Here is a 23,199-nt window from a genome sequence, read left to right on the forward strand (position 1 = left end):
TGTGACCTATTAGTGGGGTAAATTGTTGACACCCGACTTTGTGAAGATGTTTAAAAGAATTGATTTGGTCACCTATGTTACCAAAATGCACTTATATTTTCAGTCAAATATCCTGAGAGAACTTCAGAGTTACACGTGCTTATGTTGGAATATTGTCAGGATGGATGACCTTCCGGGAATTGATTGGCGAAACTGTGCAAATGAGAGTAAAACACAATGAAATATCATGTCATGATTTGTAGAATAGTAAACAATTTTTTAAAACCTCCTGGACGTAGCAAACCAACCGTCAAATATGAGTGGGTCATGGACTGGAAGTGTACATTGGACCTAGTAAGAGAGTTGGTCGTGGGGGCGTTATATAAAATGTCTAAGGCATTTGGAAAAACGATACAAGTATTTGGTTTGACCAAGCATCTGGTTTTAGAAAAATATTGATTATAGCGAATATATTTTTCAAATATATATATTCTAAAAATTAAAAATATATATATTTCTATAAATTAAATTATACATAATCTCTCAATTTTTCAAAATGTAGGAAAAGGATAATTTTGAAATTAATAAGATGGTCAAAACCTTCACTAGAAGTCCTGAAATGCAATGTTCATGCTTCATGGGTTAATGAATCTCATATGTGTGGTGGAGCATGGATTGCAAGAGATCAATGCATTACCTGAGCAAGTGATGGGGGATCTCAGTTTCATGTTTTCTCTTTCAAATAGACAAGTAATCTATACTATTAAAGCAGAAGTACCCACTAGACTCAAATTAGACCATGACTTTGTTTTGGTATGTTTTTCACTAAAAATGATTAGAGAATCACTTAATTTAATTAAATTACCCTATAGTTTAGATTTCAATAAATGACCATTATACCCCTTAATCGCCCACTTAATTACGACCGGGTCGGGACGCGGATCCTCTTTAACCCGGTAATAGAAAAAATAAAACTCGCGGATCCGTTTGTAATCCATGATTATAATATTCGGATCTGGTATGTTTATTAGTTCAAGAGTAATTATTCATGACTTCATGTCGCCAAACAGATGTATAATCCCTATAAATAAGGAAACTGGTATCCGAGTATTTAATGGCTTCAGTAATATCAAATATTAACTACTACCATACTTAATCCCTATAATTATTACGAATATTAATAATAATGAGAAATCTTTAATACTTATGGATTGTGACTTTGTTGCTTCCAAAATAATCAATAGATTAAATACGAAATTGTATATTTATGTAAACTTATTTGATTTGCTTTTATATTATGAGATATTTACGGAAACAACAAATCAACTTAATACAATTATATAAAAAAATCATCATTTAGTTTAGATTTTTCAATATTTCCTTAACGAAATTATAGTAATTAATTATGATTAGTATAAATGGAAAGAATAAAAAACGCATAAATTATATATGTGTAAAGTTGTAAACCAATTTACAGAAAATGTGTACTGTATATCTCACATCGACTAAATATTTTGGAATATGGTTCATAATCACTATAAATATATGACTAATATGTTTTGAGTACAAATGAGGAGGAATCTTGATTTATCAGGTATCCAAATTTAACAGTTTAATTTGGTTCTATATTTGAGCATATTTAAACTTTTAAAAAGTAAACATATTATAATATATTTACGTTTTTTTTAAGTTTAAGATATTATAAATATTTAAATTTTTATAATGTTTAAATTATAATAAATATTTTAACTCCGTCGAAAGTTTAAAATATTATAATAAATTTAAAGTCTATAAAATATTTAGGTAATATTAATATTTTTACGCTTCAAAATTTTAAAACATAAAAAAGTTTGAGTTAAACCCGTTAAAACAGATACTTTTATCAAACTATAAATTAAATTGGTTTTTTACAATTTTGTTAATTTCTAAATGATAACCTAAATATACCTAATCTCAGTATAAATACAATGGTTTCATAACCATTGAAATATCTCATACTAAAATTTAACAAGCAACTTCTTTTCTTGTGAATACAAACCAAAATAAAGAAAAACTCATCGTCTTACAAAACTACTATCTGATATTGCGGTGTGTCTATCTTCTTACAAAACTACTATCCTATATTGCAGAGTGTATATTCTCTTACAAAACTACTATACAATACTACGGTGTGTTTGTTTTCGTGAAAAACTACATTTTACAAACTACTTACTCTATTAGGATTTCCAATTTATTGTATAACCCTAAATATATAAATAAACACTAACAAAGAAAATAAGTCAAAATAAAATACTATATTACAAAAATACAAATTACAAAAAAAAGTAATTAACAAAATATATAATTCTATGATGTAGTACGGGTATCACCTAGTAGTCATCTTATGTTTGTTATGACTTATGAGCATTTTGTACGTTGTTACAATGCTATGTTTCTGCATAAAAAATTCTTTGATTTTTAATAAAATTTTAGACCGCAAGAAAATAAATCTCCATAAAGATTTTACCGTAGAAATTACATACTTAGTTACTAATTTAGTTTTGGGTCCGGTTTAATAAACCGGTTATTAGAAACGGTGCGTTTAAAGGTCGCCAAGACGAAGAAGGGCACAAGAAGGGTTTTAGAGCTTTTGTGAGAATTATCATCATGGCTCGTCGTCACAAACCAAACACGCCGCCGGCAAAACAACGATTTTCCGGCGCCGAGAGTCACAAGCCAAACACCCCGCCTCCTGCTGCTACCAAGAAACAGTTCACCGCCGCCGAGAGATCAGCTCTTTACGCCAGAAGAGAAGCAGCTAATGTACTCCGGACAGTTCTCCGTGGTGACGCCGAGCGCAGAGCCGTTGCTTCCATCAAATCAATCGTCTTCAGCCCTTCCGTTCGCAATAAACGCGCCACTTTTGCTCTTGTTTGCGAAACTCTCAAACGTATGTTTAAATTTCATAGTTTTAAAATTTGATTTTTTTTTTTGGGATTGAGGAGAGATGTGAAGTAGTTTTGTTTTCTGTATGCAGATCTTAGTGTGATTAAAGATGTTCTTGAAATTGCTAATGTATTGAATAGCAAATGGAAGGTATGTGTTTGTATGTGTTCATCTTAATTTGCTAAAGACAGTGCTGTGTTTCCATTTACCTTAAATGTTTGAGTTTTGTTTTGTTTGTAGAGACAAGAGCCATTGGTTTACATTATTTGCTATGATATCCTTTTTGGCAAGGTAATAATAATAGCTCTCAACTCAATTTTGTGTAATATGATTTAATGTTTTGGTTATATACCTCAATGGAGTTTTTTTTTTTTTTTCATTTGTAGGATACTCCATCAATTGGTGATGCTGAGAAGTTTCTTATGCGGCGTAAAGATGCTTTATTGTCGGGTTTAGCTACGCTTTTAGTGAGGAAGAAAGTTAAAAGCGTAGAGCAGTTGATGGGTGTTTCTCAGCTTAATGGTATTCTGATACCCTCAGCATAAATGTGTTTTTTTTTTGGCTTTTGAGTATGTTATGGTATCTTGAATTTGGAATTTGATGCAGGTCATTTAAAACCACGTTATGTTCGTGTAAATACACTTAAGATGGATGTAGATTCCGCAGTGCAGGAGTTGGAGAAACACTATACGGTATATTCTAACCTTGAAGAATATGCTAGATCTGTTGTTTAGTTCTCACAGGGTGAGTTTTAAATTTTAACATAGGTGTTAGACTCAGTGATAGTGGGAGGGACCTCTAACTCTAGACCATGGGAATTTTCTCGCATCTTTGTTTTAGTAAAGTTAAAATCTTGGATGTGTGTAGTGTGAACTGTTCTTTTCTATGATGTCGCAATCTCTCTTAGTTTCCAGATTTCATTTAAACACCTTTTATTTTCCTTTTAACTATGAAATCAGGTGCAAAAGGATGAGACAGTTCCTGACTTGTTGGTGTTGCCCCCTGGCAGCGATTTGCATGCTCATCGATTGGTGGCGAATGGGCGTATATTTTTGCAGGTAAATGGTCAATGATCTTTGTGAGTTCTATTTATGTGTGTATAATTTTACTGAGATTTTTTCCTTTCAACGATAGGGGAAAGCAAGTTCGATGGTAGCAGCAGCACTGCAGCCAGAAGCAGGATGGGAGGTAGGCCACAGCTCTTACATTCATTTTTCCAGTTGGCAATAAAATGTTGCATTTGGTGCTTGTCATGGTGATTGTGGAATCCATTAAAGTTATCTTGTCTGCCTGGTTATCGTGCTTTATTTTTCCTCTTTTGTCAAGGTTCTTGATGCCTGTTCAGCTCCAGGAAACAAAACTATTCATCTTGCTGCTCTTATGGAAGGACAAGGAAAAATCATAGCATGCGAGCTAAATGAAGAACGAGTAAAGCGTTTGGAAGATACTATAAAGCTATCTGGTGCTTCCAGTATCCTTCTCTGCCATTCGTTCATATATAACCCTATTAGGTTTCTGGTTCTCTGCTTCTGGTTGATAGTTAGTCCCCGAGTGCGTTGAATCACATGGAACTGAAGGGTATTAAATATTGATTGGATGAATGCTTCTCATATCTTGTCTGTCCACTACTGCTTTTCTTAACCCCAAGTTGTAGATATCGAAGTTTGTCATGGTGACTTTTTGGGACTAAATCCGAAAGATTCATCTTTCGCAAAGGTAAGCATTACTTGGACTTTGATGTGGCTGTCTATTTTCATTTTGTTCTTTGAAAAGTTCGCACACCAATGTTTTGGGTAATTTCTTTATAGAACTCCATGAGATAGCTGCAATTATGTCACCAAGTCCAGTTTATTCATTTTCTTTTGTTGCGATAATTTACCCTGAAGAGTCACTCTTTGCTCAAAAGCAGATGTAGTCATTTTAAGTTGTTGTTCCTCATGTTTGTGTGTGGCTGACTATTGCAGGTTCGAGCTATATTGTTGGATCCTTCCTGCTCTGGCTCTGGCACCATTACAGATCGTTTGGACCATCTCCTTCCTTCACATGCAGCAGGTATTAATTGATCTTCTCTGTGTGTATGTGTTATGTTACGTAGTGACTGAACCTTTGAGACGCATTTTCACGTAGATAACATGAACTATGACACCATGAGACTGCACAAGCTCGCTGGTTTCCAGAAGAAGGCTCTTGCCCATGCACTCTCATGTGAGTTTACATACTTGTCTCATGTTGGCTAAAGCAAAACAAGGGTTTTACTTGCCTTTTTAAATTCCCTCCATGAATGCATGAACCATATGGACACTCATATAAGCTTACTGTACTATATAAATTAATGAGAATTAAAGAGTTGTATGTTCAACTAGTACTCAACCTATGCGTACACTGTAGTTCCACAGGTTGAGAGAGTAGTATACAGCACATGCTCCATCCACCAAATTGAAAACGAAGATGTGGTCTCATCTGTTTTACCTCTGGCTTCATCTTTAGGCTTCAAACTCGCTACCCCCGTTTCCTCAGTGGCAGCGTCGTGGTCTACCTGTATTTTCAGGATGTAAGTAGTTTCTCTTACCATCTGGTTTCTCCTGATTGACTCTGTTTCTAACACTTTGATCATGTTGGCTTTGGCTTGCAGCGGAACATTTACTCAGGATGGATCCGGTAGAGGACAAAGAAGGGTTCTTCATCGCTTTATTCGTCAAGACAGACAAACTCGATAACCAAAAATCGTCTGAACTTCCCAAAAGAGAGTGTAGAGGAAGACGTGAAGAAAGAAGAACCATGCAATTACATCCCTATCTTTGTCCCAAAATGTTCAGAGCTTGGAGTAATATGTTGCACAGGCGCAGGAGAAGACTCGCATTAAGTACTAGCTCAGAAGACTAGGTTACTATTATTACGTAATTGTTGTTGAATTTTGTTTCTGCCTTTGATCTTCATGTTGTCATCAAAATTTTGCTAGGTCATGAAAGGAACATCTGCAAGGGTACTAATCAGAAATCTTTTTTTTCACCTTAAATCATTGAATGTTGTGAACTAAGACACAATATGAAAAGCAAAAGTCATTGTGACTAAAACCACACCATTATTATTCAGATTACAGTTTCATACGTTGCATACTCATCACGAGAGAATCGACACAGTCTAGAGAACATAGTCTCATCCTTGCTCTTCAGAACAAAAGCATATTTGCACCGGAAAGAACACTTAGTGCAAAACGGTGGAGATATATGGTTGTTAGAAACCACTTGGAACTCACCGCTAGATAAAATAAAACTATTGTCCTGGCTTCATGTAAGGTGGTTTACGGAGTACGCGGTCGACATGATGGGTCGAACCACATCTGTCACATGAGTAGAACCACTTGTTTGGATCAGTTGGTTATTCACATATCTCCCACCAATACTCACCGTAGTGAACACACAGTTTCGAACGATCTAACAATAAGAATAATATATAAAAATAGCATTGGATCATAGGGATTGTTGATTTAAAAAATAATTGTAAAGTAAAAACAAACTATGAAGTACTAGTCTAGAGCATAGATCATAGATTTAAACTAATCCTATTTCAAAACACTATCCACTTTACTTATCATTTAAAATCACTAAACTTTCATTTAAAATCTAAAACCACTAAATTTGCATTTATAAAAAAGAGTTATTAAAAATTTTGCCCACCAAACTCAAAAGAACAAACGAGATTCCTTTAAACAGTTGATCGAGTAACTAGTTTCTAATATCCATGAATATATAGTTATATACACATCCAATTTTCTCCAAAATGTAACTAAAAAGTTATTGATAAATACATTATTTCCTTTTTTATAACACATTGATAAATACATGATTTCTCGAAAATCAAAATGAGAGAAATCCACAGGAAGCAACACAAAAAAAAAAAACGAAATGTAACCCACAGAAAGATTAAAACAAGTGGGCAAATCCGACAGAAGCCATTCCATCTCTCAGGCTCAAGTAACCTTAAAAACTGCGAGTTTCTCTAACATAAACCAACTACCGTCCGCCACGTGTACAGTCCCATTCCTTCTCCTCCTCCTCCTCACTCCTCTGTCTCTCTCTCTTTCACACCTCTTGAGTCCTGTTAAAGGCCGCTCCTTTTATGTTATCCACACGACCCATCGTTTTGGCCCCTCTCTCTTTTCACTATAATCTTTTTTAAATATATTCTCTTCTCGAGTTCACAGATTTTGAAGCTTAATAAAACCCACAGAGATCTTCTTCTTGTATGCTCAAATCTCACAGACAGCTACTTGTTTATATTCAACTCTCTCTCTATATATATATCTCTTTCTTCTACACAAGATATAATCATTACATTATTGATTGAAGGGTAACTCACAAGAACCCTTCTCTCTTTCTTGATCAACTTAGTTCATCTCTTTCTTAGTTTGTTGAGAAGTTCCAGTTTGGAATCTTGATTTGGTTTAAAAGAAAAGATTAGCTGAAAATATGAGTTTTGGTGCTTTGATGGAAGAGAAGAGAAGAACGACGACTTCATCTTCATCTCAGGTACATATGCCTAAGGATATAGATTGGCAAATGCTTGATAAATCGAGGTTTTTCTTCCTCGGTGCTGCTCTCTTCTCTGGTGTATCCACTGCTCTTTACCCTATCGTAGTCCTCAAAACAAGGCAGCAAGTCTCTCCGACTCGTGTCTCCTGCGCCAACATTTCTCTGGCCATTGCTAGGTTTGAGGGTCTAAGAGGTTTTTACAAGGGGTTTGGAACATCTTTGCTTGGAACCATCCCGGCTCGTGCTCTCTATATGACAGCTCTAGAGATTACCAAGAGTAGTGTAGGTCAAGCAACTGTTAGGTTAGGATTGTCGGATACTACGGCTTTGGCTGTTTCTAATGGTGCGGCTGGTTTGACCTCGGCCGTGGCTGCTCAGATTGTCTGGACCCCGATTGATGTCGTGAGTCAACGGCTTATGGTTCAAGGTGATCTGTCCATGAATAAGCATCTTCCTGGAGTGATGAACTCTTGCAGATACACAAATGGGTTCGATGCTTTTAGAAAGATCCTTTACACTGATGGGCCAAGAGGGTTCTACAGAGGATTTGGGATCTCGATCTTGACTTACGCGCCTTCAAACGCCGTATGGTGGGCGTCCTATTCTTTGGCTCATAAATCAATTTGGACTCCGTTCAAGCGCTCATACACCCACAAGGAAGATGCTGGTGGCTCAATGGTAGTTCAAGCATTGAGTGCAGCCACAGCAAGCGGTTGCTCTGCCTTAGTAACTATGCCAGTAGATACAATCAAAACTCGGTTGCAAGTCTTAGATGCAGAAGAGAACGGAAGGAGACGAGCAATGACAGTGATGCAGTCAGTAAAAAGCTTGATGAGAGAAGGAGGACTTGGGGCTTGTTACCGAGGGTTAGGACCAAGGTGGGTCTCAATGTCTATGTCCGCAACAACAATGATCACAACCTACGAGTTCTTGAAGCGCCTAGCAACAAAGAAGCAGTCGTGATTTATAATAAATCATTCATAGTAGTCACAGTTTCTTCATTTGAAGATGAAAAAAACGAAATGACAAACACCTAACCAAATACTTTGATTGGGTTCAAGAATTGTTAATAAACAAACATATAACAGACCAAAAGATCAAACCCCTAAACAAAAGAGTTATTCCTCAATCGCCAAATGTAACAAAGAAAACTAAAGATGTCTTTCCTAAGCCGGCGAAAGAGCCTAAGATTACCAAATCACATGACAATATCTGATCTAACCAAACAGTTAAGCTGTTCATCATCATATGCAAAGCAGAGATACACAGAAGCGGCCACAAAAATGAATTTTAGGCACGAGCCCTCTTGTTGCTGCAAGATGGGCACTTGTATTGCTTGATGTGCTCAGCCCTGGCTGGGGTTACCTTCACACACTTTCCATGAAACCACATCTCACAGAGGTCACAGCAGATCCAGAACTCATCAGCTGCATAGCTCTCACCACATGCCCCACACTGTGTTTCCCCTTGCTCATCCTCATCCTCCTCCTCCTCCTCTTCCACACCTTCCTCTTCCTCCTCTTCATCTTTGGGCGCTGCCTTTGAGATCTTGGAGCGAGAGTCAGATCCTCGCTGTAATTTGAGACAGAGATACCAGAGTTAGAACAAGTATCAAGCTAGATGGACAATAAAAACTGTAGAGAAGAACCACAGTGAACAACAAACTTTTTTTTACCTTGGAGTTTGATTTGGATCTGTTGCTGCTGTTGTTGGAAACAGAGGACTTGTCCCTTCCCTGTCTCTTATCAGTACCAGACACAACCTCGAAAATTGTTGGGAGATCATTCACCATATTGAAAAGCCTCTTCCTGCAACGAATGTGAAAGAACATCAATCACAGAGAGCAACATAAACCTTGAACCTAGGTCCTTAAGATCAAACCGTGAGAGGTTTGAATCTATATACCACCAAGAAACATAGATGCTAGAAGATAAAGACTCCAAAAGGAGTAAAAGTCATATGAATTGTGTAGTGTGACAAGTAGATACATACCTGTCGGGCTTGTCAAATCCAAACCTGGCTCCAAAAAAGAAAGCAACAGCAAGAAGCCAGGCATCACTGTGGACAGCAACAAGGGACAGCCAATCCTTTTCCGCCATCCCGTCTCTGGCAAAGTTGATACCCAAGACAGGCTCTGGGAGCTCAGGAGGAACCTCTTCAGCTGGCAAATTCACCTCCCAGTGCTCATTGGGATGCCCATAAAGGCAAAGGTTCTCCTTTTCTGTAATCACAAAAGAAAAATGAGGACAATCAGAATACATATACACGCAAAAACCAAGAGTATCAAAACTGATTTCGTGTTCATAAATTTGAATAAACAAACAAACAATCAATTATGACAAAACAGACCAAACAGTTCCTATTAAGATAACCAAGTTGTCACATTTCAAAACATAAAAATCTCATAATGGAAAGAGCACCAAAAACACTATGCTAAATGACATAAAGCAAAGACACACACAAAGATTATCTGACTAGTTAACAACTATATTCATGAATACAGGTAGGCAAGGAAGCAATTACAATAGGAGCGACTCTGAACTGTGAGGAACATAAACAAAATTGTTTCCTTCTTGTTGACTTCGAGTCATTGATTACAATAGCAAATCAATGACAATATCCAAGGAGATACAAGAACAAGGAACCAAGAACAAAACCTCAGAAAAACGAATCAAAAGAGCAGTTTCAACAAACCACAACCCCCCAAATCTGTTCTCCCTCCCATGTATTAACAATTTAGGAAAAAAAATTGAGGTAATCCTAATTCCTTAATCATGATTTTTCACAGAAACAGATCATACAGAAGGAACAATTTTTTTTTTAAATATCCTAAATGAAACAAAGTCAAACAAAAATCAACACTTATGACTCTGCTCAAGCTGACAAAAAAAAAAAAAAATCTGACTAAAGGTACGATTTTTTTATATCACAAACAGAGAAGCGAAACAACAAACCCTAATGCTTCACTGAAACAAACAACACTAAGATTGAAACAAACCACAACGAAGCAAATTCCAAAAAGAAAAAAAAAACAGACTTTCGCCGGCGATGGATTGTCACACACACACAGCGATCGCAAAACAATTTTATAATATTCAAAAATTAAAAAAATCAAACCAAGTCAAATAAAAATCAAAATTTTAGACTCTCAAACGCAATTCAAATAAAATCTCAACAGAGTAGAGAGACTTATGACCCTAAAGACAACATTCAGATTGTAAAAACAGAACACAACGAAGGAAATTGAATTAAAAAAAAAAAAAAAAAAAAAAACCCAAACTTTAATCGGCAAAAATCAAAACCCACAAAACGAATCTCAAAGACAACAACACTCACCAGGATCACAAAGTCGGTAAAACTCCTGAACATCTGCACAAAAAAAAAAGGCAAATCAAAATCCCAAAAAAAAAACAAGTGAGTTTTTTTTTCCAGTGAGAAAAATGTTTTAACTTAATTTAGAGAAATTTGTTTAATTTTTACCAGTGGTTAAAGCCTTAATCATGCCAGCTCTACGACCCTTAAAATCCCTAAACACCTCCTCAACAGTGCGTGGGTTATACGCGGCACCACCTGTGTCCATCTCTTACAGAACACACACACACAGGTTCCAGAGAGGGAGACAAGACAAAGAGTGAGAGAAAGAGAGAGAGAGAGAGAGACAAGTATTTGACCGGCGCTGTGAAGAGGAGAGGAGAAGAAGGAAAGATGTGAGAAAAATAAAAAGGGCGGACCCGAAAACAATTAACCCGATTTAATAAGATGAGGAGGAGTCCGGATATAGGGATCAGATGAGGAAGAGACCACGATAGGAGTAATATTTCATCCTATTAGATGCTGACGCGTGTTCCTTTTGATTTGGTTTTTAAGTCGTCCTTACTTGTCCGCCGGTAGGGTGTGACTCCGGTATCTCCTGGTTTATGTTGTGTGAGTTAAAATGTTTTTGATTGGATAAAGCTTGTTTTGGGTATTAGATGTTTCTTTAGTAGTTTAGGAGTGTTTTTGTGTTAATTATCATTTATTTGTAATTGTTGTGATTTTATTTGTTTTTCGATTACAGAGAGATTTGAGAAAGTTTAATTAGATACTCTGCTTTTTTTCGCTATAGATTTTCGTGAATTTAGCTCTGATTGTTTATTTTACTTTTTGTTTTGCGGGTTTTTTTCAAAAATAAATTACAGAGAGGTTTTGAGAAGGTTTTATTACATACTCTGTTTTTTCCGTTGCAGATTTTCGTTAATTTAGTTCCGACCGTTTTTTTAACTTTTTGTTTCGCGGGTTTTTTCAAAAAAAAATTATTAATAAGATATTGTGAAAAGTTAACATATATTAAATTCATATGCGCCAATTTTGATAGTATCGTATATGGGCAATAATTTTGACCGTTTCTTTTCTTTTTTCACTCACAGGTTTTTTTTTGTTTTTCACTTTGACTAGTGAAAAATGTTTATATCTACGTTGTTCTTTCGAGCCAAATTTTGCAACAATATGGCTTTTAAGCTGTAAGTTTGACCGTTACTTTTATTTTTTTTCATTCCCAGTCTTTTAAAAATATATATATATATATATATATATTGTGTTCTTGATTAATGAGATACTTTGGAAATTTTATAATAGTATCCTCTATTTTTCGCAGCAAATTCTTGTTAATCTGGTTTCTACATTTATTTTTCGTGGTCTTCTTTTAAAAAAGTTATAAGTACTCTTCTTTCGATTAATAAGACATTCACAAACCAGCTTTAATCTATCTTAACATTTTTGAATTACATTTTTGTGCTACTGTTCTTTTACAAACGATTTCCACAAATGCCATTGTCTAAAACACTATTAATCAAAGTCATTAAGGTTAGTTCGGTAACTATAAAATAAGGTTGGTTCAATTTATATTTTACAACCCGAAATCAGTGATTCGGATCCTAACAACTACCTTTAGTCGTTTGCAGAAACAATATTGAAGATATTCCTCAGATATGGTAATATTCGATTTTAACAAAATTCAGAGAATTAATTGCAAAGACTGCGGATATTAATCTAACTTAAGGCCCTTCAAAACAATTAAACAAAATTAGGTGATATTCTCCTAGATTACCATAACGAATATGACTAATTAATGATACCGCAATCAATAAAATCGATTATGCACAACCACAACCTTTAACATAATAAAATCGATTGCAAGCATATTCTCATTTACAAGATCTTATAAACTTGCTCATCAAGATTGGGAAGTCCTTTCTAATCCACCACCGAGTAAAACCCTACCATTTTCATAAACACTATAAATAATACTTCATTCTCATTACCTCTATAATTGGCCCCCTTTTGTTCACATGGGTTAGAGTAATTTTTTCTACCCACGTCTGAAACAGTTGTTGTTTTTGAGATTCAAATCAAACTGATAGCTGTGGATTATGTTAGTTTGATAATATAGTTTTTGCAACTTTTGTTGGTTAGAAATGTGTAATTGAATCTGGACTTATGTGTGTCATTGTAGCTAACTATGATGATTGATTTCTTACTCTTAAGAATTTACAATTCAATTTTGGTTTTTAGGCCCCAAAGAGTAGTCTAACTCTAAGGTGACTACCAAAGAAGAAGACTGCTGTAAGTGATTCTGTTTTGCTCTCTCTTAACATATAATATCATTCCACTTCTCTCTTGATTTGTTTTTAGCTTCTGAAAATGTCTTCGATTTCAGAACAAAGTAACAAATCCTCTCTTTGAGAAGAGTCATAAGCAGTTTGGGATCTGAGGATCTCTCCATCCATATACATCAAATGGCTTAAGTCGAATCTATTATATCTTAATCCATATAATGACTAAAAACCTAAGTTGCTTAGTATACCATTTTATAATGGCAAAAGTGATAATATTAATATGATTTTAGTTTTTACGAACTATTTTTTTAGTCTTTATTCCATAACATGTACAATAAATATTTGCAAATAAAACAATATATATATATATATATCAAACATTTTAAAATCATATATAAAAGTATAACAATATATATAGATATCTAAAAATGCATAACATATTCAAATCATTTTCATCAGAATTTGGATACAAATAATATTCAAACAATGAATTACAAATATAACCTATTAAAAAGATTTTAAATAACACGGGACAAACTTATATGAAGGGATGAATTTGAAACAATATTAAAATATATATATATATATATCATTGTAATCCAATACTACAATGACTTAAATTCTTAATTTAATATATTTTGTTAACACCATGGTACTAGAATATTAGATATATCCCCCAAATCGTATTATTTTAATAAAGAGAGTGTAAAACAAAAAAAAATTAATGGTATCCATAATGTAACATATATATTTATATAATGATGTAACATATATATTTCAATTCAAATAAACCCAGTCTACTCATGATACAAAATCAAAAAATTTATATAAATAAATAAAATACAAAACATTGTCCCTTGGTGTACTACGGGGTAAATCCTAGTTAGTATGAATAAATGAAATTTTCCATCATTATAATAAGAATAGTTCTTAGGTTCATCATTTCTTACTCACCTGCTATAAACTTAACCAATGAAAATAGAGTAATATGCCACGCAATACTATATTTAAAAATAAATCAAAATTAAAATCAGAAAAAAATAAAAGAAATTAAGAAAACAACTTTGTATACTTTTAATTAAAGAAAGTTAAATATCGGTTTGAGTTTATATTATACAATTAAACAAGGTTATATTTTGGTTTGTGTTTATAAATAAGCATTAGGGTTTAGATTTTACAGTTAAAACAAAACTTTATATCGATTTGAGTTTATAAAGGAGACTTAGAGTTTGGATTTTATGATTAAAAAAAAATTCTAGATCGTGGGTTTATAAAGAAGTGGTTAGGGTTTAAATTTACAACTAAAACAAAATTATATCTGAATTAGTTTTATAAAATAGTGATTAAAATTTTAGATTTTAAAATTAAATGTAATTATATGTCGATTTGGGTTTATGAAAGAGTGATTATATATATATATATATATAGATTTTGTTTACTTAATCTGTTTTATTTTTCTGATTTTAATTTTGATTTTTTTAAATATAGTATTATGTGACATACTCTAGTTTCATTGGTTAAGCTAATAAGATTTCAAGAATTAATATTTAAAAAAGGTTCACCTATTTTATTGAGATTTCAAGAGGCAAGATTTTTTATATAAAGGAACAAAATCTCTTAATATTCAATGGACGTGAAAAATACATAAATGCTTTTACTAATTTTTAAAAATCTAGGATTGCATAAAGATGGGTCTCTTAAAATTTGACAAATGGCTAGTTAAATTAGTTTGTGAGATCAGTTAGGTAATAAATTATCTTGACACATGTAAAGAAACTCTAAGAAAAAAAATTCTTAATATAATATTTAATTTTCCATTTTTTTAGTTTTCATCTATATTAACTAGAAATTAACTAATTAGTATATAGTTGTTAAGTTTAACAAATGAAAACTATTATATTAAAATATTATAGTTGGAATAATAAAAAATTTCTTAATAGCCAATGCATGAGAAAAAAACATAATAAAACTTTTTCACTAGTTTTAAGAAAAACACAAAAAAAAACTTGGGATTAGTCTCACTAAATCCAACAAATGGCGAAAGTCTAATTTTGTGAAATAAGTTATTTTATAAAATCTGTTTTAAGTAAATTTTCATATCTTAATATAATTTTATTTTCCATTTAATAACACTCTACTTTTGGATAAATATACAACCAAATTATACTCCTCCGTTTCATAATATATGATGTTTAGAGAAATATTTTTGTTTCATAATATAGGATGTTTACAACTTTCTATGCAATTTTTTGATTAATTTTATATTTTTTTATTATGCAGTCTTGTTTATGATTGGTTAAACTTTGTAAACGTAATTATTCCTTAATATGCGTGTTTTAACTAAAACATCATATATTTTGAAACGGATGGAGTATTATACTACATACAGTTTTTGTAAAGTGTTAATAAATGATTTTATTATGATTTTATTCAAAATTAAGAAATGATTATTCATAAATATATATATATATATATATATATATATATATTCAATGTATAAGAAACACACATATCTAAAAAGACATTTGGAAATTTCAAAAATACCCTCTTTCTAGTACCACTTTTCAGAAATGTTTACTCTTTAAAAATTTATGAAAAAGACACTAAAAGTTGTTATTTATACAAATATTTGTGCATATTTATAATTTATACAAACTATCTTAATATGTGTGTAAATATATTTTATATCTATACTTTATAAATGTCGTATAAATATCTTTTACATACCTTTTAAAAACTTTTTTTAACCTTTTAAAATCATATAAAACTTTATAAATATTTGAATCAAGTCTACAAGAACTAGTTAATCCAGAAGTACCTGATAAACTTTATAAAACTTTATATGTTTTTAGATTTAACCAAGGATATATTAAAAATAGATAAATAAAATCAATATTTTTGAAAAAAGTACACCAAAAAGGATATTTCATATTATTTCTCTAATCTGGTGCAAATCCGGTAATAAATTTAGATCCCACAGAGATAAGTATCACCTAAGTCTAACAAATGGCAAAATTCTTAAAATATATTTTGTGACACTAGTCTTTCAATTTATAAAATTTGACACATGCATAAAATAACAAAATATCTTTATATTTAATGCATGAAATACATACATAATTAGGAATTCCCCATCTTACAAAAAAATCATAAACATGCGGGATTTCACAAAGATAAGCGTCAGTAAAATCCAACAAATGAAAAGAAATCATAATTAATTACTTTGTGACACGTATTAGCTAATTAAATAAATTTTGACACATGTAAAAAAACCTTTATACAATTTAAATTTACCATTTTCAAGCTCTAACTCTAGATCATTTGCATAAACTATACATACCACATATTTGTAAATTTTTGAATAAACGACATTTTCGAATATTATTATAATTACATAATTAAAATTACAAAATATGTAGGATATGAAATAATTTTTTGAAAAAAAAATCGTATATCGTGTTGAAAACATTTTAACATTCAGTTTTCCAATTCTCGAGATAGGTAAAAAATAGAAAATTGACTATTTATTTATTTCCTTTGAGAGTTTTTATTGGCATGATATTCTGGAAGGTTTAGGCTTTTGTTTGACTGATTTACTGATTTACCATGAAACAAAAACATGTTGAATTGAAAAATTGTATACCAGTTGTCAACACTTTGTTTTCACTAATAAGAAATCTCATAACATCACCTTGGGTTTGACTGCTTATTTGGAGGAGAAATGAGAAGGTTCCACTATAGTGTTTTTTGGCATAGCCCATTAATGTAATTTCTCCAGAATAACAACAAAACGAATTAACATGTTTAGAGTTATGTGACAAAAATCTAGAGCTAAAAGATTTTGTTGTTGCTCGTCTCACAAATTGAGTATTATCATATGTCAAGATATTCTCCATAAATGCAGATAAAAAAAAAAAGAAAACATGTCAGGGTGAGTTTTCTTTTCTACTTTCTAGATCAAACCTTTGATTCAATGATCTCAGAATGAGATTCAATGATAAACTGAAAGATAAGAGTTAACATTAGCCTCATCACCACAATGTTGTTTATTGTTAGCTGGCTTCATGATGCGAAGACTCTTTGCCGAGTGGAAGAAGCATGAGCTTGAGACTTGACTAGTACACGAGAAACCACAGGCTTCAACAATGTTTTCACTTCCTCTGGCAAATCGAGTTGCTTCCTCACCTCGTTCGCTAGTTCAATCACATACTCTTCCGCATGTTCTGTTAACACACAACATTTTTCATCATCATAATCATATTACCAAAGAGTTGTGATTCTTTAATATAAATCCATCAAGAAAGCTCTCTCTCTCTCTCTCTCTCTCTCTCTCTCTTACTTACCAATGTCGTACAATGCTTTCTCAAGCTTGAAAAGATACTCTCTGTTGTTCCCACATGGTCCAGTAGCTGTAGCGATTTGCCTCGCCATTTCCTCCAATGGTGCCGGGCCTAAATAGTATTTATTCGACACTTTGTCTGGTGTTGACGTGAAGCTGCACAAGGAAACCAAACTGATTTTAACATTGAATCTTCCAAATTATAACCATTCATGAGTGGTAAGGGAATAAATTCTTGATCAAAAAACATACACAATAACTCTGGTTACGATTGGCGTGGAAGTGTCAGTTTCCTACATCCAGTGAATACAAATCTAATAAATAAGAACAGTGTTTGAAGATTTGAAAAAGACAACAATAACAACAAGTTTCCTTACCGTGTAAAACTCGACAAGGGTTTTTGAGTCGTATTCACACTCTCTTCTTTCCAAGTACTGCAAGAAAAAAAACATGAGCCAAATCTAACAGAACACACACACACCAAACAATAGATAAATTTTCTTTTTACCTCCATGGCTAGTTTCTCCTTCTCTGGTCCTCCTTTAACACAATAAGCAGCACCCCACTGCCCAAAAAGTAACAATCAACATCACATTTCAAATAGCATTTTTTTCATCGACTTATATGGATGTTTTATGAGAATCTGCCTTGAACTAAGTTTATTTCTATGTAAATTACATGGTGCATTTTAAAGCCTCGATTGTAGATTTAAAAACAAAACATCAAAATACTCGACCCACTTGAAGTTATGAACAAAAAACATGTAATTGCTTACGCATATAGCTCCAATGGATTGTTCCAAAGTGCAAGTTCTAGCAGGATGTTCAGGGGTACCTCTGTGATCAATACACGCTACATAGAAAGAAATAAAAAATAGAAACAAACAATTCGATTCATTCTTTCATCAACAAGAAACAAAAAGAACATTGTGTTGTTTAATGTAGATACCGAGATCGAAGACACGTTTGAAGTCTTTGATATAGCCAATGAGCTTTTCATCAAAATCAAAACCTGGGTTCCAAATTAGAGAACCATATCCAAATACCCACAAAACCATCTTTGATCTTTAGCCTGACGCAACAATCTTTAGAGAAGAAGAAGAAGAAGAAGAAAGTGAGAGATTAGATATTTTTTTTCCAAGAATTGAGAAAGAATCGTATTAGTATATATATACAATGTGAAAAAAGATTTTGGTGTGAAAAGAGAACCCCGAGATGCTTGGGAGTTAAATGATTGAATCTAGACGGCTTTTTTAGGTTTATACGTTTTTTACCGTACAATTCCGCATTTAAAGCTGATCTTTTGTAATCCCTTAACTTAACTCTTGAAGTTTTGAGTTCTTGTTTTTTAGTTTCTGGTACATTGAATCTAGACACTTGTTTTTTTTTTTTTTTCGTTAGTATTATTCTAAGCTAATATACTGGCAGAAATGGTCCAACATAGCATATGTCTAGCCCAGGTCCACGTTCTCTCTTTTTATGTGCATTTTTTTTTCCTATAGGGAATGTGAAATTCACCATGCCCAATTGTCCATCCTTATTCCTTAATAACCACTTATGCGTATATCCGAGAAAAACTAAAAGAACTACACTTAATACGTTAATCGAACAAGTGGTACCATTGGTGATACACGTGATCTCCGTTACTCTATACCAAATCTACTACGACCCCTACCAGGCTACCATTGTAATTTTTAGTTTCTTTTTTGGTTTAATTAAATGTTATACAAATTTTAACTTAAGTTAAAACTAGGAAGTTATTTATCACATGCAAAAGTAGAACTAAGTTAAATTGAAGCGATGGGAAGGAGGCGACTTCTGATTATCCGGTCAATATGATTCTAGAATGAGGTAAATTGAAGCGATGTTTATGAAAATCCTAGCGTTTCAGTTCCTTCCAAATGTGATAGCCAACAAATTGGAGGAGCAGCTTGAGGATGACAGAGGCTTGCGTCATTGTGTTTGTTACTTCAGAAGTCTACTCACTTTATAATTTTGTTTTTCCTTTTCTTTGTACGTACCAATGAACCATTGTAATTTAAGGACTTTTCTTTTTGGCATATTGTTGTATTCTGTTTTCTTTGATTTTAATGTTGCAGATCTTATTTGGGATATGTTCTCTAAGATATTTGTAACGAAGAAGGATTTTTGGTTGTATTGGTTGTAAGTTGTAACGCTCAGTCGTCTAATGCAAGTGACATTATAGATATTGACAATATAAGAAGCACTACAATTAATCAATTACTTAGCACGCATTGGTTAGAGAATTAATTAAACATTGGTTGCACAAAAAAAAAAGAGAATTAAACATTGAATTACATCAATGTGAGCTACAAAAAAATAAGTCAAGAACTGAAGCTACTCGGGCCAAAAAATAATGATTTTACAACCATATACCAAATTAGTTTCCAAGGTACATTACAAGTTTCAACACTTCAAATTTCAAAACATAACGTTGTTTCGTTATAATTTCATTGAAACAGTTCCTTTAATATGTGATTTCAGGTGAATATCTTTTAATTTTATTTTTAATGTGAACATCTTGAGATTCCTTGTTATAGAAAAATTAAAAGGAATTATGACAATTAATTTTATTCCTTAGCAGATAAGAAAATCTTGATATATTTATATTCGCATGAAGCTCGTGCATCATAGAGCTACAACATAGAGTTGATTATTTTTATGCATCTTTTAGGTAAAACAAAAACTTCACACCAGAAATTAGTAATCCTTAAGATTACAGAGTTGCAACCTTCCAACAAACGATAAGTACTTGGCAGTCCTTGAGGAATCCTTGAAACGACTTCAATAGCTGAGATTACCTATGAAGTCATACCACTAGCAAAGAAACAAGACTCCTCTAGACAGAATCTGGAACACATAAAGGACATTGAGGATTTGTTGGACTGAGTTTGGTGAGCCGTCAGAGAAGATGAGTAGGTCATCCGTGAAACAAAAGGTGAGTGAGCTGAGAGTTTTTACACCTAGGATGGTATTCAAACTTCCTTTGTTTTCAAATCTAATTTTAAAAGCGAGGTTTAAGAATGGGTTATTATTGCTATTAGAGTGATATAAGATTGGGAACGACTTATTCAAGTAATCACAAAGTTATCAAGAACTGAAAAAAATGATGGAATAAAGATCTCACGAAAGATTATGGAGTTCCCTATCAAAAGATCAAGAACTAAAGTATTACTAAATCCATCTATATGTTAAACGATAGAATCCAAAATGAAAGGAATCCAAATCCCAACTCAAACTCTCTCAAACGATAGAATAGAAAACATGTAACATTTTGATCAAAAAAATAAAAGATGTAAAATAAATATATGCCGAAATACTATTTATTTATTTATTGTCGGAATGAACTTGACCTGAGTAAAGGAGCTCACTACCGAAACAGAGAAATAATTTAGGGTTATTGCCATCTTCTCCAGTTAGGATTTCCAAGAGTTAAAAGCCTCTTCCTCTGACATGGGTCGAGTCAAACATAATATGGTCAAATCTTTGGGCAAAAGAACTTCTTCTTCGGTATCTCCCACTGATGGATCGAAGAAACGCTCGACGTTGCAGATGGATCTTGAGGTTCTTGAGTGTCCCATTTGCTTCGAAACATTGACGAAGCCTATCTTCCAGGTCTTGTTTCCACCCTTCACTGCATTCCATTGAATTGTTTCTTCTTTCGGAGTGTTTCCGTTTTTGAAGATCTAGAGAATTGTAGTTCTTGAAACTATCAAGATTATAGCTTTAGCGCAGAATTAAGAACAGAACAGTAAACAAACACTTGTGTTTCGGTAAGATACGTTCTTGATTGGAATTTTAGTACTTCTTGAATCTATCAAGATTATAGCTTTAGTGCAGAATTGAGAACAGAACAGTAGGACACTTGTGTTTCGGTTCTCTGTGTTACAAAGGTTACATTCTCGAATATGTGTTGTTATTACAGTTTTGAATCATAACTCTGCTGTTTTTTTTTTTTTTTTTTTTGTGTGTTTCAGTGTGATGATGGACATTTGGCTTGTTCCTCTTGCTGTCCAAAACTAAGTAACAAATGCCCAACTTGTGCTTTTCCTATTGGCCACATTCGCTGCAGAGCAATGGAGAGTGTTCTTGGATCAATCTCTATTCCATGCCCAAACGCCAAGTTTGGTTGCACTGATAATGTCTCTTATGGGTTAGAATCAACTCATGTAAAGGAATGCATCTTCTCTCGATGCTCATGCCCTGCATTGGACTGCGATTACACTGGCTCCTACAGAAATGTCTGCAAGCACTATTATTCTTATATATCCAGTCGTTCCACTCCCTTACACCATTATGCATTCTTACTATATAAGGCATCCTCTACTGTTCGGATGAACATCAGTGATAAGATAAAAATCCATGTGGACTATACAAATGAACTACTGTTTGTAGTGCAGTGTTTTAGGGAGTCGTACAGTGTGTGTGTAACTGTAAGCTGCATTGCACCATCTTCTGCAAAAGTTGGAAAGTTCTCATATCAACTCTCCTACACTGTCGATGGGGACACTATGACCTACGAATCACCAGACATGAAGAGGATTCTTAAAGTGAGTTTTCAAACCCCTCTAGAGAAGTTCATGTTGATCCCTCACTCTTCATTGCGTGGTGACTTGTTGGAGATGAAGCTTACCATCAAGAAGGTCAATCAAGTGTAATAAAATATGGTTTGATAGGGAAATTAAGAGACATTTCGGTTGTGTGTTCGGCTTATTTTTTGTTTTTATTGTATGTTGAAGAATCTATGTAGGCAGGACCTTCAATGTTGCTTCTTTGAGTTAGTACATAGTTCATTATATGACCAGACTAAATTTAGTACTATAAGCGTAAAGACTAAAAAGACTAAAATGAGTTCTCTTTTGGCCAAGATTTGTGGTTGTATTTGAAATTAGTGTTTGTATTTGGATTTAATGTACATCTTCTATCAAATTGATCTATAATTTTAGCTTGCTTAATCAAAGCACTGTGTATCACAGATTTGAGCAAGAAAATAACTCAGGTTGCCGTTTGTTCATTTAAACAGTTGTTGGACGATATCACAATATGTTCTCCGGATCCTAGCTACAATAGAAGAAGAAAAATAAAAGTGCAATACAGATTTTTTTTGCAATATATATAAAGTTGGTATTTCTCTTTTCTTCTTCAAGCTCCAGCTCATCACTCCTTATTTTTAATTTTAACAAATTAATCCATATCTTCAAAGAAAAATAAAATCTGAAGTGAAATATACATCAATTAGTTCACTCATTTTTTAATATTTTATTATTATTTAAAACAATGATTTAAACTAAAATATAAATCGGAAAGGAGAAAAATACAACCAATATATATATATATATATATATATATATCAAAGTAAAATATGAATAGAGATTACAAAAATATAAAAATTAGATATTTCTATCATAACATATAATATTTGTGTAAATATTTGTAAAAGACTAGAAATAGGTGAAAAATAAAGCTATCATATATTTAATGGAACAACAATTATTTTTCAAGAATTACATTTATTAGAATAAAGAAAATAAGTTTAAAAAAAAACAAACACAAAAATTTAAAAGTTTTTTAAATTAAGAGGTTATTCAATCTTTAGTTTTAAATTGTAAATTTATGTCACCGATTAAAACCAGAAGGATTTGGTGCATATTATTATTTAGAATTCTAAATAATATAAATAACTAAAATAGTTTCAGTGATCTATATTATTTATCGTTTTCAACATTGGAAAATGGTGGAATTTGTTAAACAAAAGGTATATCCAAAAAAGGAGAAAATATTTATCAAGTTCTTAAAAATTAAAATTATAT

The 23,199-nt window shown here is 32.8% G+C and overlaps 5 protein-coding genes across 5 annotated transcripts; 3 read left to right on the top strand and 2 right to left on the bottom strand.

Annotated features, from left to right (window-relative positions):
- Positions 1-2,583: 2,583 nt before the first annotated feature.
- LOC104736645 (25S rRNA (cytosine-C(5))-methyltransferase NSUN5) lies at positions 2,584-5,920 on the top strand. The gene is given in 14 exon segments (XM_010456666.3): positions 2,584-2,908; positions 2,996-3,054; positions 3,145-3,195; positions 3,291-3,426; positions 3,511-3,596; positions 3,864-3,962; positions 4,039-4,092; positions 4,231-4,375; positions 4,559-4,620; positions 4,869-4,956; positions 5,032-5,109; positions 5,293-5,408; positions 5,410-5,455; positions 5,537-5,920. Coding segments are annotated over 14 exon segments (1,554 nt in total). The 5' UTR covers positions 2,584-2,625; the 3' UTR covers positions 5,788-5,920.
- Positions 5,921-7,373: 1,453 nt separating this feature from the next.
- On the top strand, positions 7,374-8,531 carry LOC104736647 (uncharacterized). The gene has a single exon (XM_010456668.3). It carries the CDS (start codon positions 7,374-7,376, stop codon positions 8,397-8,399), a length of 1,026 nt encoding a protein of 341 aa, XP_010454970.1. The 3' UTR covers positions 8,400-8,531.
- Positions 8,460-11,189, bottom strand: LOC104736646 (PHD finger protein ALFIN-LIKE 4). Its single transcript, XM_010456667.3, has 5 exons — positions 10,917-11,189; positions 10,773-10,805; positions 9,429-9,657; positions 9,112-9,244; positions 8,460-9,008 (listed from the first exon to the last, which is right to left on the bottom strand). The coding sequence occupies exons 1-5, from the start codon at positions 11,014-11,016 to the stop codon at positions 8,727-8,729; spliced, it is 777 nt and encodes a 258-aa protein (XP_010454969.1). The 5' UTR covers positions 11,017-11,189; the 3' UTR covers positions 8,460-8,726.
- A 5,621-nt stretch (positions 11,190-16,810) lies between these two features.
- On the bottom strand, positions 16,811-18,683 carry LOC104736648 (gamma-glutamylcyclotransferase 2-1-like). Its single transcript, XM_010456669.3, has 7 exons — positions 18,318-18,683; positions 18,145-18,221; positions 17,878-17,934; positions 17,747-17,803; positions 17,622-17,662; positions 17,374-17,525; positions 16,811-17,253 (listed from the first exon to the last, which is right to left on the bottom strand). Exons 1-7 carry the CDS (start codon positions 18,424-18,426, stop codon positions 17,093-17,095), a joined length of 654 nt encoding a protein of 217 aa, XP_010454971.1. The 5' UTR covers positions 18,427-18,683; the 3' UTR covers positions 16,811-17,092.
- Positions 18,684-20,722: 2,039 nt separating this feature from the next.
- Positions 20,723-22,210, top strand: LOC104738217 (E3 ubiquitin-protein ligase SINA-like 7). Its single transcript, XM_010458423.3, has 2 exons — positions 20,723-21,004; positions 21,367-22,210. The coding sequence occupies exons 1-2, from the start codon at positions 20,843-20,845 to the stop codon at positions 22,045-22,047; spliced, it is 843 nt and encodes a 280-aa protein (XP_010456725.2). The 5' UTR covers positions 20,723-20,842; the 3' UTR covers positions 22,048-22,210.
- Positions 22,211-23,199: the final 989 nt, after the last annotated feature.

Source organism: Camelina sativa, chromosome 13, assembly GCF_030686135.1.
Source record: "Camelina sativa cultivar CO46 ecotype springtype chromosome 13, ASM3068613v1".
Lineage (NCBI taxonomy): Eukaryota > Viridiplantae > Streptophyta > Magnoliopsida > Brassicales > Brassicaceae > Camelina > Camelina sativa.